Consider the following 16,773-nt stretch of genomic DNA (forward strand, 5'->3'; position numbering starts at 1 on the left):
TGATAAAGCTTGTCTTTGCTTCGTCTTCCTCAGCCATCCACACTTGGTGGTATCTGGAGTACGTGTCGAGGAAGCTCATCATCTTAGATCATGTGATAGCATCAATGAGTTGGTCTATTCAGGCCAAATGGAAATTGTCCTTCGGGCACACCTTGTTAAGATCTGTGGAATCGACACACATGCGCCAATTCTCGTTTCTTTTCTTCACAAGCACAGGGTTTGCCAACCATTTTGGGTGCATTAACTTGCATATCACCCTGATTTTGAGGAGCTTCTTTACCTCAATCTTAGCGACTTCTTGACGGTCGAGGGACATTTTCTGACACTTCCAGGGCTTCGCCCCAGGCGTGACATTGAGGTGGTGCTCGATTAATGCATGATTGACCCCCGGTAGGTTTTGAGGTGACCAAGTGAAGACACCTTCGTTAGCAAGAAGGATATACAATAAATCAGCTTTGAGTCCAGGAGCTACCTCTCCACCATTCTGAATGCACCTCTCCAGACTACCAAACGCACCCATATTTGTGAGGAGTCAGGAAAAGTAACTTTGCCAGGCTAGCCTTCTCAAGAATAGGAATCAAACACGCATGGGTTTCCTGAACCCCCATGAGCGACAAAGTCATCTCTAGGTACTAGGGCTAGACAAAAAGCTCGTGGCTCACGAGCTAGCTCAGGCTCGTGGAGGCTCAGCTCGGCTCAGCTCGGCTCGGTTCGTTACCCAAATGAGCCGAGCCTGAGCCACATTGTTGGCTCGCTTTGTAAACTGAGCCGAGCCGAGCTAGCTCGCGAGCCGCGCGTGAGCCAAACTGAGCCATGGACAGTTGGCATGCCTGGTCCAGTAGTTCAGCACTCCAGCATCAGTCCGTTTATTTGTAGAAAGTGCGTGTGTGCATATTTTTGCTCTATTGATTTGCTACTCTGCTTATTCATAGCTAGGCCACGTGATGGATGCAGTGTAGAGCTATATAGGCGTATAGCTGGATGTGGTGATGAAGACTGCAAAGCCATGGCAAGTCTGAGACTACCTGTTGTGAGCTTGAGCTGTGTTTTATGACTCATGCATGAATGTATATAAATAAATCTAATAGTTGTTATCATGTGTTCCCTGTTTGCGTATGAGGTGTTTTCGAGTTTCTATCCTGCATTGATGCTTGATAGTCTGGAATCGCGAGCTGGCTCGAGCCAAACCGAGTTGGCATTGATGCTTGATGGTCTGAAATGGTGAGCCGGCTCGAGCCAAGCCGAGTCGTCATTTTAGCTCGGTTTACAAACCGAATCAAGCCTACACTTCACCGAACTTCTATGGCTCGGCTCGTTTTGAGCCCTACTAGGTACTACATGACTATGTTAGCTGGCTAAAAGCTAGCTGCACGATCACTCAGTCCCAGAGCAATGGTGATTGGCCCATGGCAGACCGCGCTGAGAAGGGCTGTTGGATCACTGATTTATATTGTGCACGTTATCCAAACCCCTTCTTTGCAGCCATCGGTAGCTCGTCACCAAAACCATGCACGACACCACGCAAATCCCAATTAAACCAAGATACAATGTGATATCCAGATAAAAGCCATTGCAAATATCGAGAAACATATCTTGAGGCACACGCGCAGAAGCTGCATTTGTCTGTTACACATCAGTTTCTTCAAGTTAAATCGCTAGAACCTTCAAACTGTAGCTGTTTCAGCTTCGTTCAACATCCTCTACAGCCATCACGCAAATTGCACGTACTTCAATTGTTCACAGGGGTTCACAGATACAAGGGCATAGCATAAAAAGACTGGAAAATACAAGCGCAGGTAGCAGATGCTGATGCTATTTTTTTTTTTTTTGGTTCCCACAGTTACTGTGTTTGAATCACGAAATGAGCCAGCGCACACTTCTTTAGAAGAATGTCCCTTCTGGAGGCTGCACTAGCTTGCGATTGTGCGAGAAGGTCATCTCTTTCTTGAGATGGGTAAGGATATTTTCCATAGTGTAGTCCCGCTGCCAGTTTGCTAGCAAACCAAACTTCTTTGGATCAACCTACATGCACTCAAACCAATGGATATACCAAACAGAAGATTAGCCTCTGAACTTGTCTCTGTGAATTCATGTGCGTGGGCGTGTGAGAGATTACCACTCCTGTCTCATGATTAACACATGCCATGTTGATTCTTGAATGGAATTTGACAGATGGTGGCTTCTCAGGATAGTCCTTGTCACAGAACAACTTTAGCTGGTAGATGCGGCCCTCATGAACAGTCTGACAAGAGAGAAACAGAGAAAATTGAGGTGAATTAGATAAACTGAGAAGTAATCAACAGAAGAAAGTAGCATGGAAAATACGTCGGAGAAGACTGCCTCTATGCACATTCAGTAATTCCTGTGTCCAAAAGCAGTTCTCTTGGTCTCTTGTATAAACATTGGAATCGAGCTGACAAATGTATTTCACAAGAACCGTCATGTTTAATCCTACTTATGCATCTGGTGCCATTATTGTTACCACACTTTTTCCAGCAATATTCAATGTTATACTGCGGTACTGGGGAAAACTATTTATTGTAACATGATATAAGTAACAATGAAGGTTGACCGTGTCTTCAATCTTATTTCAAGAAGGGCAATCAGGAAATACTCAAGAGAATGAGATTATGCTCTCACATTGTGTGGGCCAATGATGGTACCAGTCCATGATCGCATGTAGATGTCATCTGCATCATCCATTCCATAGCTCACTGTCCCATCACCAATGCCCTTCTCTCCACGCTCAAGCTCTTCTAAAAGCCTGAAGTTCCGAGGAACTGCCATTTTTTATTACTAGTCAGTGACATAAACGAATTCTCCTAGATATATACTAAATCAATCATATACCAACACACATTTACTGAAATAAGTGAACCTAGAATGAGAGCTTACCGAGGAACTGCCATTTTTATTACTAGTCAGTGACATAAACAGGTAATTCAACAAATTCTCCTAGATATGTAATAAATCAATCATATACCAACAAACATTTACGGAAATAAGTGAACCTAGAATGAGAGCTTAATTAGGTATGAAGCAACAAGCATCATTAATAAAATGTCGAAATGCATTCTATTTAAGCAGATAGGGCATGAGACAAACATAAGGATAAGAGATTCAATGCACATCTATATGCACACATGAAAAAGGAACAGGAACACAAATGAAGAAAAAAAGGGGATAACTGCATTCTCACAACAAATACCATGGCCAAATATCTCGCACATAATAACAGAAACTTGTAGCACAATTAATTTTCTTTGCCATTAGGTGATACATTAGGTTGTGTGGGTAGTTCATAAACATTTGCATAACTGCTCTAAAAAAGCAGAGCATTTATCTCATTGCCATCAATATTTATGGCATAGCGAGTTATCCACAATGTGATCATATCTGCAAAAAGGACCATATATAAGAAGCATGGGTGCAAGGCAATTCGTGATCATCTCTGCACAAGGACAAAACAATTTCATACCGTGCAAAGGTAACCACTTTAACAATCTTGGTACACTTCAATACCACATTAAAGATGACACATTAAGTGTTTTTACCACTCCCTACAGCACCTTTGATGTCATCTCAAGGAAAACAGTGGACTTGCACAGCGGTGGCTCATCCAACCCCAGAGCGCTCGAGAGGATTCACCAGCACGGATGCAGGCACAGGCAGCGTCACAGCATGGCTGCTTCTGGGGACAGCAGATGAGGAATAGGAAAATGTGCACTGCAGAAGATGACATAGGTCACTGGCTAGCAGAATAGCGGAAGCGAAGCAAGAGGGTTGTCGAAGTCCCAAGACCTTGGGTTCTATGTGGGTGGAGCTAAGGGGAAATAACAGGCCATTAAGTTTTATTGCAAAGAAAAATCCAGAAGAAGGGATCTGGGCTAATGCGAGTGGCTGAGTGATAAAAACACCAACTGCGGCACTTTATAGTGGTATTAAAGTGTGCCATAGCATTTGAGTGGTATTTGCAAAAGTGTTCATGTTTGAGTGCTACAAAACCAATTCTTTTCTAGGGAAAAACAGACTAGGTAAAACCATCTTCTGATATCACACTTCAATTCAGCTTGTGAAACATCAAACTACAGGACCACCTTGAACTTCAGGAAAAATCATCCTTTAGCAGTTTAGCGCAAGGATACAAATCATACATGTAGACCAGAAATCACTTCTAATACGCACAATGAACACAGGAAATATAGATTGCACAACTTCTCTAAAATTCGCCCCCTTGATCTAATTTAATATCCTTTAAGCGCAACTAAGCTCACTACTGAATAAAACAGGCACATGTAGCAACAACACATTATCCCAGACAAATGATGACAATATGAAAGTGCCATGGCACCGCATGGATGCCAAGTTGGATCAGTTATCATCCATCTGGCACAAAATAATCTAGGCAATCCTTTCAATTTTGGCATCCTCATGGTCGAGAGAAAGCATAACATCGCTCTTTTCCTTAAAACTCACCAGTCCAACCCCACAGGACCCCCATCTACAACCCACTAACCTCTTGTTCGATATAGCCTTCAATCCATTTGAGCTATCAGGCAACAACTCAAGCTAGTGGGAAAACAACCAGCAAACAAAAATTGATCACAAATAGTCATTACATACCCATTGATCTCCCTGCCTAGACCCTAAATGCCCAAACATTTTACTTCCTCCTAGGGTTCGTACAATACATGTAATCTAACACTTCGTAGCACAGAATCAATCTGATATTCCCAGGAAAACCATCGCCAATTCCACATCAGCAAAAACAACATTCATAGGGCGCCTAATCTCGCATGCACATCGCGCAGATAGCTTCTTGAACCAGCCGAACCCGCATCTGGATCATCCGCATCGCACCACCAAATCAAACAAGCAATCCAACCCGACCCGAATAGTAGCCTCCCGTGCTCACTCCTCTTCATCCCTACTCGAATCGGGTCACGCAGGGCCAGATCGTAACGAGAGCACCACGCACAAGGCATAGTAAGAAACCGGATCGGATCGGGAGATCCTGGGGCTGAAATTCCAGGGAGGGGGGAGAAAAAAGGAGCGGAGGAAGGGGAGTAGGTCGCTCACCGACGACACTCGATCCGGCGCCCGAGCTGCCAAGCGTCATCGACGATGGATGGATCGGCCGGCGGATGGGGAGGAGAGGGGGGGGGGGGGTTGCGGGGTTCGCTTTCGCAGGGACGGGAAGGAGGAAAAGTTGCGGCTGCGCACACGCCAACGTTGGGACCCTCACCTTTGGTTGATTTAGGTAGGGTGGAAGGATTGTAGCCTCCCTCGGATGATCGACCGTCCGATTGCAAATCAACGGCAGCAACGCCTTTTCATTTACGTGGCACCGCGATTCTCCCCTGCTCGATTATGAGTTGGGTTTGTATTAAGGACGACTCGCAATGATTCATAGCGCGCGCACTTGGAGCCCAAGCCTCCTTCAATTTTCAGGTTTTGAAGAGGAGGAATAAGAGGAGATCAGGAAGAATAAGGTGAAGAGCATTTTCTATTTTGTAATTCTAAATCTGTCACTAATAATTTATCACTATAAATGCAAATAACTTACCAAACCTAAAATAGGAGTAAATGCTCACTCAAATCATATGGAGTTCCTGCCCCGTCGCTATGACTCGTTTTGCTAACCTAGCTAACTTAACACTTCATACATTTGCTTTAGACGCAACCTCCACCATCACTACCGTGTGGTAAGAGATAAGCACCTGTTCACCCAAACTAGGGAGCATAAGTTATTCCCATTCTTCCTCCTCAAACAGAATTATGTCAATCGTCATGCCGCTTAATGCTCTGATCCAATTGACCCTTTCTACTAAGTGGTGGTTTGTTGTTTTGAAGATGAATCAATAAGTAAATAATTAAGGATTTGTTAGAAATATGGTATATTCTAAAGATAGATCATCATCGTACTCGTGTTCATCCTGTGCGGCAAGTTTCAAAACCGTCATGTGGTAAATAAGACATGTACCGATATTCTTATCAGTTTATCGTGTTCTATATGAAAAAGATCATTGTATTAAGAAAGATTCTTCCAATATTCAGAAATAATACAATCTAGGAATGTTATGTTAGAGAACGGGTAGACTATGCTAGCATAAAATAAATTTTTCTACCGCATTCAACCAGGAAGCTATACTAGTAGGAGATTATAGAAAGTTACCACAAGACGCGTAGTGCAGCGGAAGAGGAGTTGGAGTAGACCAATCCAACATCATGAGCGTCGATGTAGAGGATGTAGCTCACCGACCAGCTCCAAGCGAGTTTGTTGTATTCCTAGACTAGCTCCAAGCAGGTGCGTGCACTCCTTGACCAGGTCCGAGTAGGTTTGTCGATGTCCTCGACTAGCTCTAAGCAAGTGTGTGCACTCCTCGACCAGCTCCGAACAGCATCGAGTGTTCCTCGACTAAAAGGAGGAAAGAACGACCTCATAGAGGAAGTAGTCGATCTCATCGCCGATCAGCTTCACAGCAACAATGCCTCCACAATATCCACACGTACAGGGATAAAACGCTGTATGCCGGTGCGCACCGCCGCGCTCAGCTAGGGTTTCGTAGAGAGTTCGGGAAGAGGTGACGGCTAGGGTTTTTGGTTGGTCGAATCAACTCCGTGCGCCCACGGCTCCTACCTCCTCTTATATAGAGCAGGATAATGGGCTTTTAATCACATTAAAGCCTATAATGACTCTAAACTCTAATAGACATTTAATCATATTAAATCCCACTTGCAGATCCGATTTGCATGTATAATCGCCTCTAGGGCATATCACCAACAATCTCCTACTTGCACTAGAGTCAACCATGCAAGTTTTAAATTTCATCTCTTTAAGTGTCTGACCCATTAGGTTTATGTATAAGCGGCTGCTATCCAGAAATCCTTTCTGAACTGCAAGTCAACAATGGTTCCTAACAGGACATATTGACTCTCGAATGCACACAAAGATTATATCAGCTAAACCTTGATGTACTCATGTACCAATCCCTTTACAACACGATACCAGTCAAGCTCAAGAAGAAATATATACCACCCTTGTGATAGCTCGACCATTCACTCAATCTTGTAGTAGATTACTATCTCGTGATCAACTCTTTGATCACATTGGCATGGCCCTGCACTTTCTTAATCCATCCACATCGAGGGACCCAAAGATATCCCTCCCATTATTTAACAGGAGCAAATTCCATCTTGATCACTCACATTTCATGACATGTTTCATAACATACCCGAAAGCAACATTTATAACTACCCAGTTACGGAGTAGTGTCTTAAAGCCCCTAAGTATGTTACTATACATTCTAAGAATCAATGACGATCTCAGGTCAAAAGATTCTGCAGCTACATCATTCGAGACTACAACTAATGGCACAATAAATAACATCCTAGCAGTGTCTCAAGGTGGATTAATTCAATACCATATTCTCTAACATGTGTCCACATTATTGATTTGATATCACCATATCTATGATCCCTGAAATATGATCATCAATTAGTCAATGTGCTAATCTATAAATTATTATTATCTTACATAATGATATGAGATTAAGGATCATTTAGAATAACATCAAAATAAAACAAAGAGTTTCACAAACAAGTCACATACTTGCTAATCAATGTAAATGATAATTATTCAAGAAACCAAATAAACTATTATTCAAAAGCACATGAACATAGACATGATACAATCTCTCGCATACACTATACTCAATCATGTAAGTATCCAATACCCATAGAACTCACATGCGCCTTATGCTTGGGTTGTGAGAGAGGCTTTGTCAACGAATCAACAATATTCAAATCCACATACACCTTACATATCTTTACATCACCTCTATCTATGATCTCTCGGATAAGGTGATAGCGCTGTAATATGTGCTTGGATTTCTAGTGCGACTTAGGTTCCTTAGCTTGCGTAATGGCTCCACTATTATCACAATAGAGACCCATTTGACTAGAAGTACTAGGTAACACACCTAATCCAGAAACAAACTTTCTGATCCAAACAGCCTTCTTTGCAGCTTCAGAAGCTGCGATATACTCACCCTCTGTCGTGGAATTGGCCACCGTTTTCTTGCTTTGAACTCTTCCAACTGCTCCTTCATTGAGGCAAAACACAAAACCAGATTGTGATCTTGAATTGTCCTTATCGGTTTGGAAGCTAGCATCGGTGTAACCATTTACAACGAGCTCCTCCTCTCCTCAAAAAACTAGGAACATATCCATAGTTCTTCTCAAGTACTTCAGGATATTTTTTATTGCTACTCAGTGAATTTTACCCAGGTTTGATTGGTATCTACTCATAACACTTAGAGCATAGAAACAATCTGGGCGTGTACAAAGCATACATGATGGACCCAATAGCGGAAGCACACGAGATCTCACTTATCTTCTCGAGTTCTTCAGGTGTCGAAGGACACTGACTCTTGATGAAAGTGATGCCACGTGATATTAGCAAAAAATTCCTTAGAATCCTGCATATTGAATTTTTTTAATACCTTGTCAATGTACGTACTCTGGCTTAATCAAATTAGGCTTTTTGACCTATCTATTTAGATCTTTATGCCCAATATGTATGCTGCCTCTCCTAGATCTTTCATGGAGAAACTATTTCACAGCAAAGATTTGACAGCATCGAGCATTGAAATATTATTCCTGATCAATAATATATCATCTACATATAAGATCAAAAATACAAGTGCGCTCCTACTAGCCCTTTTGTAAACACAAGGCTCTTCTTCATTCTTGATGAAACCAAACCCTTTGACCATTTCATCAAAACAAAGATTCTAATTCCGAGAATCTTGGTTTAGCCCATAGATGGACTTTTGCAGCTTGCAAATCTTTCTAGCATTTTTCAGATCGATAAAACCTTCAAGCTGTGTCATGTACACATCATTACTTAGGTTTCCATTAAGAGAAATTGTTTTAACATCCATTTGCCATATCTCATAGTCAAAATATGCGACAATTGTTAGAATTATCTGGATAGACTTTAGCATTGCAACGGGTAAAAATGTTTCATTATAATAAACACCATGAATTTGCCTAGATCTTTTGCCACCAATCGTGTCTTATAGATGTGAACATTTTCATCAAAGTCTATCTTTTTCTTTAAAACCTATTTACAATCAATAGTCTTAACACCATCGGGTGGATCAACCAAGTCCTAAACTTGATTATAGTGCATGGATTCTATTTCAGATCTTATAGTTCCAAGACATCTCTTAGAGACTAGTCTCACCATCGCTTTTGAGTAGATCTTAGGTTCATCATTCTCCAATAATAATATGTCACGCTACTCCGTGGTTAGGAACATAAACCTCTCAGGTGCACGACTGACCTTTTCGACCTACATGGGGCTGGTGTCTCCACAATCGGTTCTATAGTGTTTTGCATAGCTAGTTGCGGTTCAGTAGGAGCTGAAACACTTTCTGGTGGTTCTCGAATCTCTTCGATTTGCACTGTGCTCTCACTAACTTTCCTTCAGAGAAACTCTTTCTCCAGAAATACACTATCTCGGACCATAAACACTTTGTCTTCTTCCTAGTTATAAAAATAATATCACCTGGTTTCCTTAGAATACCCCACAAAGAAGCACTTATCTTATTCGGGAGTGAGCTTATCGGATGTCAAATGTTTTACATATGCCTCACAACCCCATATCTTAATGAAAGACAACCCGGGACGTTTTCCGGTTCATATCTCATATGGTGTCTTCTCTTCAGCTTGAGATGGAATCCTGTTTAAAGTGAACGTAGTGGTTTCTAGAGCGTATCCCCAGATGGATAATAGAAGATTAAATTGGCTCATCATATACCAAACCATGTACAGCAAAGTCCGGTTCTTCCGTTTGGACACCCCATTCCATTAAGGCATACCCAACGGAGTCAATTGTGGAATAATCCCACACTGCTTTAGATGATTACCAAATTTATAGCTCAAATATTTACCTTCATAATATGATCATAGAAATTTAATTGTCTTTGTAAGTTGATTTTGTACTTCATTTGGAAACTCCTTGAACTTTTCGAAGGATTCAGACTTGTGCCTCATTAGGTAGAGATGACCATATCTACTAAAGTCGTAGGTAAAAGTAATGAAGTACCAAGAACCACCTCTAGCTATAGAACTCATTAGTCCACATACATCAGTATGTACAAGGGCCAATAATTCATTCGCCCTCTCACTTTGACCAGTGAAAGGCGTCTTAGTTATCTTGCCAAGTAAACAAGATTCGTATGTATCAAATGATTCAAAATCAAATGAAGCTATAAGGCCATCATTATGGAGCTAAGTGATAATATAAGTGGGATTCAAATCATTAAGTTAAGGCTTCTTCGCATTAATGTTATAGACATGGACATCCTCAATATCTAGAATATATAATCCATTCACGAATGGACAAATACCATAGAGTATACCATTCAAATAAATCAAATAACACTTGTTCTTTATTATGAATTCATAACCATCTTCTTCCAAACATGAAGAAGAGGTAATGTTTTGCCCAAAATAGGAATGTAATAACAATTATTTATTTTCAAAACTAATCTTGAGGGTAGCGATAAGGAATAAACACCGATGGCCATCGTAGCAACTTTTGCACCATTGCCGACGCGAGTATCCATCTCGCCTCTTGCATACTTCCTAGTCCTTTTTAGTCCCTGCAATGATTTGCAAGTATGAATCATTGATCCAGTATTGAATACCCACAAGTCATTAGGACAAGTAGTGAGATTAATGTCTATAACATTAATACCTGAACTGGAAGTCTCACTTCCCTTCTTCTTCTTGAGTTCTTCCAAGTATAACTTGCAGTTCTATCACCAATGGCCAGACTCATGGCAATGGTGACATGTATCAGCAGCAGCGGGGCTAGCCTTGGACTTTCTAATGGGCTTAGGCTTTGAACTCGAGATCACACCTGAAGCTTTAGCCTTGGCTTGCGCTTTCTCTTTTTGCTATCCTTCTGAACCATCATCACATGACTAGAGCTTTTCTTAATGCTTTCTTCAGCCATCTTAAGCATACCATGCAATTTAGCCATGCTCTTCTCCATGCTATTCTCCATGCTATTCATATGAAAATTCAAAATGAATGGCTCGAAGCTCACAGGGAGCGACTGGAGAATTACATCTGTAGTCAACTCAGGGCTAAGGGGAAAACCAAGATTTTCTAGGCTCTCAATATAACCAATCATCTTGATCACACGAGGTCTGACTAGATTGCCTTCTATTAACCTGCATGCAAACAAGGACTTGGAGGTGTTGAACCTCTTGGCCCTAGCTTGGTTTTCAAACATGCCTCGGAGTCCCACAATAATATCATGAGTATTCGAGTTCTCATATTGCTTCTGAAGCTCAGAGGATATAGTGGCAAGTATGAGACAGCTAACATCAAGTGAATCGTTGGTGTGCTTCTCGTACACCCTCCATTCAGCAGCAGACATATTATCAGCTGGTTCATCAGGATAGAGAACCTCTAGAACATACTCTTTTTTCTCTTGTTTAAGAACAATTCTCATATTTCCATACCAATCAATAATGTTTGTTCTAGAAAGCTTTTCTTTTTCAAGAATAGAACAAAAATTAAAACTAGAATTGATGTTAACAATAGGTGCCATGATATACAGGAATAATCATGCAAAGTTTAGCACTATATTTATATAAATCTTTCATCAAACAATTTAATAAAAGATACCCCCATTATATGTTTTGAAACTGTCTCCCTCTAACGACATATACTGGGTCAAGATCCATATTAAACTAATATCCTAGGAGCTTTGGCATCACTACTAGAAACCTAGTGATATAGGTAAGCAAAACCTTGCTAATCATATCATATATGACTCTTATTTGTTGGGTAGCATCCAATGGCCTAGCGCCCAACTCCATGCCCCAAAGCCTAAAACCGTTTTGATAGTTTTTGTCGAATATCTAACTATAGGGTATATGCGCATAAGGAGTATATCATACATAGACAAGGTATATACAATGCATATTCGGCAGCTCCAGATATCACGGAACTGAATCAACGGTACCTGATACAGCCAGAGTCAATGAAGTATATACCAGGAAGGTTTAGATTGGTTACCTAACCCGATACGACCAATATTCAAAACAGATCTATCTACTTGGACGTCAAGGGCTCCCTATCGACTACGGTTGGATAGGAGTCGATAACTCACTCCTATATAAGGCGGAAAGGCTGGGGGGGGGGAGGACACAAGACAACAAGACAAGAAAAGACGAAAGACATGACAAAACACACGAGAGAACAAGAGAGAGAGGCAAGCATCAACAGAGGAGTTACTCGACAACTTTAGCCCTAGGATAGATTAGATTCAATCAACTCCTTGTAATAGTCTTAGCCACCTTGCTTGTACTTGAGATCGTCAATACACGACAGCAACACCCCCACAGGACGCAGGGTATTACTCCAATCGGAGGCCCGAACCTAGATACATCGTTTGTCTCACCTCATGATTAATCTTTACACTCGAAGGTATACTCGAAGGTACCCAGTCAATTTACGGATATATTGTTGGGAACTAATTTTTGACAGTTAGCATGCTAGGTAGGGGCATTCTTCTGTTTTGTAGGATTAATCATGTCTCAGGCTCACTCTTGCATCGGATTTCCGACACCGACTTCTACAACTACTTCAAGTCGACAACGAACGTCTTCGAGTCCCCTCCCATCGACTCAGAAATCATCCTTGAAACTATGGTTTTCTGTTGGGATGATCAAGGTGGACTGATCCACACCGGTACTCTCGAGTCTAGACCATTGGATGTGTATCGCGAGGTGGGACATCTCGAGTGCGATCCCACGGAGCCTAATGTTCTCCACTTCATGGGCACCGATAGTGATGAGGGTGGCGGTGGTGACTCTAACGCTAGCCAGAGCAACCGAACAGATCGATTCGTGTTTATGGCCAGAAGCGACGACCCCCCATCGGCTAACCCAATGGTGATAGATTCAAATGCAGTGGTCAACAACGACGCGAAAATTCTTGGAGATCCAGCGATAGCCATCGCTGCTGACGGTACTGGTGCCGAGTTACCACTCAAAACATCTGCATCTGGAGCCGTACGTGCACCCGACTCGGCCCTCCACCTGCGGACCACAGGAAGGCAGATGCCTCCTGGCCTTTCCCGACGACTTCTGGTGGGTGTACCTACACCCGTAACAGCCCACGATTTAAGGGAAAAGCTCTCTCCGAATAGTCATCATGAGGCTTCATCGGCTCGACCGCAACCGAGCCTTGGTAGAGACATATTCAGTACCCCAGACACTAACGTGCAAGGAGCTCATCTATTCTCAGATCCCTTCCAAAATTGGATCTGGTGAATCCACTGACCCCTATGGTCAGTCAAGTCAAGATCCTACTCGATGCAGCTTAGAACCAAGTTGCTCGAGCAAACAATCCCCGTAACTCTAGGACCCCAGTCGGAGCTGTCCCGGCTCGAGGAGCCACGGGAGGAAACGCTCTCGAGTAGAGGAATCTTAGACAGGAAGCTCAGGTGGTCGAGCCCAAATACGATAATGTTGGCCAAACTGTAGCTACCCTATCCATAGGCGTAGAAATCAAGAAGATCTGAGGAACCATATTCCTCACAACCGGTGTGATCTACGTATGGTGATCAAAAACCGCCGTGAGGAACACCGTGAAGATGATCACTATTACTACGATTGCAGATCTACAGGACGAGATGATCGATATGACTCCCCTGCTCGAAGAGATATGCGTGACAATCCTCCACCACCTCCTCCTGAAGAGTTCAACAGGGACTATGAGGCTTTCGTACGCGAACTCCGGTCGATTCGGTGGCCCGAGAAGTTCAAAGTGGGCTCGATCCAGAAATACGACGGGAAGATCAATCCCAATGAGTGGTTGTAGATCTACACCACTGTCATTCGAGCAGCTGGTGGTGACAATCGAGTAATGGCCAATTACATATTAATCGCCCTTGATGGACCCGCAAGGTCTTGGTTGCTAAACTTGCCACCCAACTTGATTCGTTCGTGGGCAGAACTTAAGGCTCAGTTCATAGCCAATTTCCAAGGCACATTCGAGTGCCTAGGAATGGAGAATGACCTCCACCAGCTGTACCAAGGCAACAACGAATCCCTTCGAGAATTCATCTGTGGTTCAGTGACAAACGTAACATGATCTTGGACATCTGCGATGAATCGATAATCATCGCCTTCAATGAGGTGTTCAGGACACGGATTTGCGTGGAAAGATGGCTACTCGAAAGATCCGCACGGTCAAAGAGCTTTTCAAGTTGACCGACAAGTGCGCAAAATGAGTAGAAGTGTAGGTGCATGTTAAGAACCTTCAATCTGGTAAGGACAAACCCGAGTTCTTGAAGAGCGAAGGAAAGAAGAACAAACCCGGTGACAAGCGCAAGGATCCCGATACGACTATAACTGCGGTTGATAAGAGCAAATCGTGCAACACTGGGGACAACAAAGGCCTCAGTTGAGGTGGTAGAAAGTGGTGTCCCATCCATCAGAGCAACCTGCACAACTTTGATGAGTGCTTTGTGTTCAAGAAGAAACTTGATGAAAAGATTAAGGCAAATGCTGAGCGTGGTAGTAAGCAGGTTAAGCCAAATATTGAGGGTGACGAGCCCCAGTAACATGAGACTGACCACAGCTTGGCGCACATCTACGGAGGATCCGTCATGTATGAGTCCAAAAGGCAGTACAAGGGGGTTAAGTAAGAAGTCAAACTGGCCCTAACTGGGCCCACTCGGTATCTCAAGTGATCGAGACAGTTGATCACCTTTGATCAAAATGACCATCCGACCGCGGTACCACATCCTGGTCGATACCCGGTCGTGGTTCAGCTGACTATACTCAACATCAAAGTTTCCAGAACTATGGTCGATGGTGGTAGTTCACTCAACCTTATTTTCTCCAAAACCTTAGACAAGATGAGAATTTAGAGATCGAAGATTAAGACAGGAGTCGTGCTTTTCCATAGCATAACTCCCAATTCACCGACCATGCCTCTTGGCCAGATTGAGTTGCTAGTCACATTTGACACGTCCGACAACTTCTGTACAGGAAAGCTGACCTTTGATCCTAGGCCATCCAATGCTAGGCAAGTTCATGGCGGTGGTTCACTATGCCTACCAAACACTCAAGATCCAGGGTCCCAATGTGGCCATTATAGTTATGAGATCAACGCGTAGCGGTTAGATGCGACAAGCAAAGCCTAGATATGATCGAATACTTCAGTCGAGTGGCTATCACTCCTAAGGACGCAAATTCTAAGTGTCAAAGGCACCAAGGTGTCATCAAGGTCAAAGATTCCAGGCTCGTAAGTCTTGCTGGCACTTTTAAATTCGATGACGCCAAAGGCAAGACCAACGACGACATCAACAACAAAAAGACCAATGGTTGCGTCAAAGCAGTGCCCCTTGACCCGTTTGAACTATCCAAGATGGTTAAGGTTGGGGCGAGCCTTGACCCCAAATAGGAACTCGAGCTTATTACCTTCCTCCAAGAAAACCAAGACGAGTTCGCATGGTAACCGTCCGATATGCCTGAGGTCCCCAGAGAGGTGATCCAGCATCGACTAGCTGTTAAACCCAATGCCAAACTTGTGGTGTAGAAGTAACAAAGATTTGTGAAAGGTAAGAAGCAGACCATCCAAGAGGAGGTCAATAAGCTCCTAAAGGCGGGCTTCATTCGAGAAGTGCATCATCCTACATGGCTCATAAATCCTATCCTCATCAAGAAGGCCAATGGTAGATGGAGAATGTGCTTCGACTTCACCGACCTCAACAAGTCTTGTCCTAAGGATCATTTTCCTCTCCCACGCATCGACCAGATCGTCGACTCTACGGCAGGCTGCGAGTTACTATGTTTTCTAGATGCCTATTCAAGGTATCATCAAATTAGCATGGGATTAGAGGATGAGGAGAAAATGGCTTTTACTACTCCTTTCGGTGTATTTTGCTATGTAAACATTCCTTTTGGTTTAAAAAACATTGGTGTTACATATCAAAGGTGTATTCAAAACTGTCTGCAACCCTAAATCGAGCGCAATGTAGAAGCATACGTCGATGATGTCGTAGTCAAATCAAAAACCGGAAACACATTGGTTGACGATCTCAAGGAAACATTCGACAACCTCAGGAAGTATCGCATGATGCTCAAACCCGAAAAGTGCATGTTTGGTGTGCCGTCCGGCAAGCTTCTCGGCTTCCTAGTGTCGAGTCGAGGCATTGAGGCCAACCCACGCAAAATTGAGGCTCTCAACCAGATGCAGTCACCTCGAACACTGAAGGAGGTCCAGAAACTGACAGATTGCATTGCTGCTCTTAGTTGATTCATTTCCAAGACGGGTGAATGAGGGATTCCTTTCTTCAAGCTGTTGAAGAAACAAGATCAGTTCAAGTGAACAGAAGAAGCGTAGCATGCCTTCCAGGACTTAAAAAGGTACTTATCGTCTCCATTAATCCTTACACCACCTAACAAAATAGAGGATCTCTTTTTGTATATTGCATCTACCCCACAAGTTGTAAGCACGATACTAGTGGTTGAACGGGAATGTCCTGAGAAAAAGGTCAAGGTCCAAAAACCTGTTTACTACGTGAGCGAGGTTCTACACGATGCTAAGCTACGATACCCGCAAGTACTAAAGCTGATATATGTAGTCTTGATGTCTTCCCAGATATTACAGCACTACTTTCAAGCGCACAGGATCACCGTCATGACGACGTACCTACTGAAGGATGTAATACAC

General features: G+C 42.9%; 1 protein-coding gene across 1 annotated transcript; it reads right to left on the reverse strand.

Moving 5' to 3' along the window:
* Positions 1-1,577: 1,577 nt before the first annotated feature.
* On the reverse strand, positions 1,578-5,234 carry LOC133918806 (ubiquitin-conjugating enzyme E2 variant 1C-like). Its single transcript, XM_062362876.1, has 4 exons — positions 5,080-5,234; positions 2,641-2,780; positions 2,117-2,242; positions 1,578-2,022 (listed from the first exon to the last, which is right to left on the reverse strand). Exons 1-4 carry the CDS (start codon positions 5,117-5,119, stop codon positions 1,882-1,884), a joined length of 447 nt encoding a protein of 148 aa, XP_062218860.1. The 5' UTR covers positions 5,120-5,234; the 3' UTR covers positions 1,578-1,881.
* Positions 5,235-16,773: the final 11,539 nt, after the last annotated feature.

Source organism: Phragmites australis, chromosome 5, assembly GCF_958298935.1.
Source record: "Phragmites australis chromosome 5, lpPhrAust1.1, whole genome shotgun sequence".
Classification (NCBI taxonomy): domain Eukaryota; kingdom Viridiplantae; phylum Streptophyta; class Magnoliopsida; order Poales; family Poaceae; genus Phragmites; species Phragmites australis.

Excerpts from the sequence above, each read along its gene's own strand:
- LOC133918806 (XM_062362876.1), bottom strand. The coding sequence starts at position 5,119 with ATGACGCTTGGCAGCTCGGGCGCCGGATCGAGTGTCGTCG. Across the intron at positions 2,781-5,079 it reads CGCCGGATCGAGTGTCGTCG|TTCCTCGGAACTTCAGGCTT; the intron begins GTGAGCGACCTA and ends AAAAAATGGCAG. Across the intron at positions 2,023-2,116 it reads TTAATCATGAGACAGGAGTG|GTTGATCCAAAGAAGTTTGG; the intron begins GTAATCTCTCAC and ends GAGTGCATGTAG.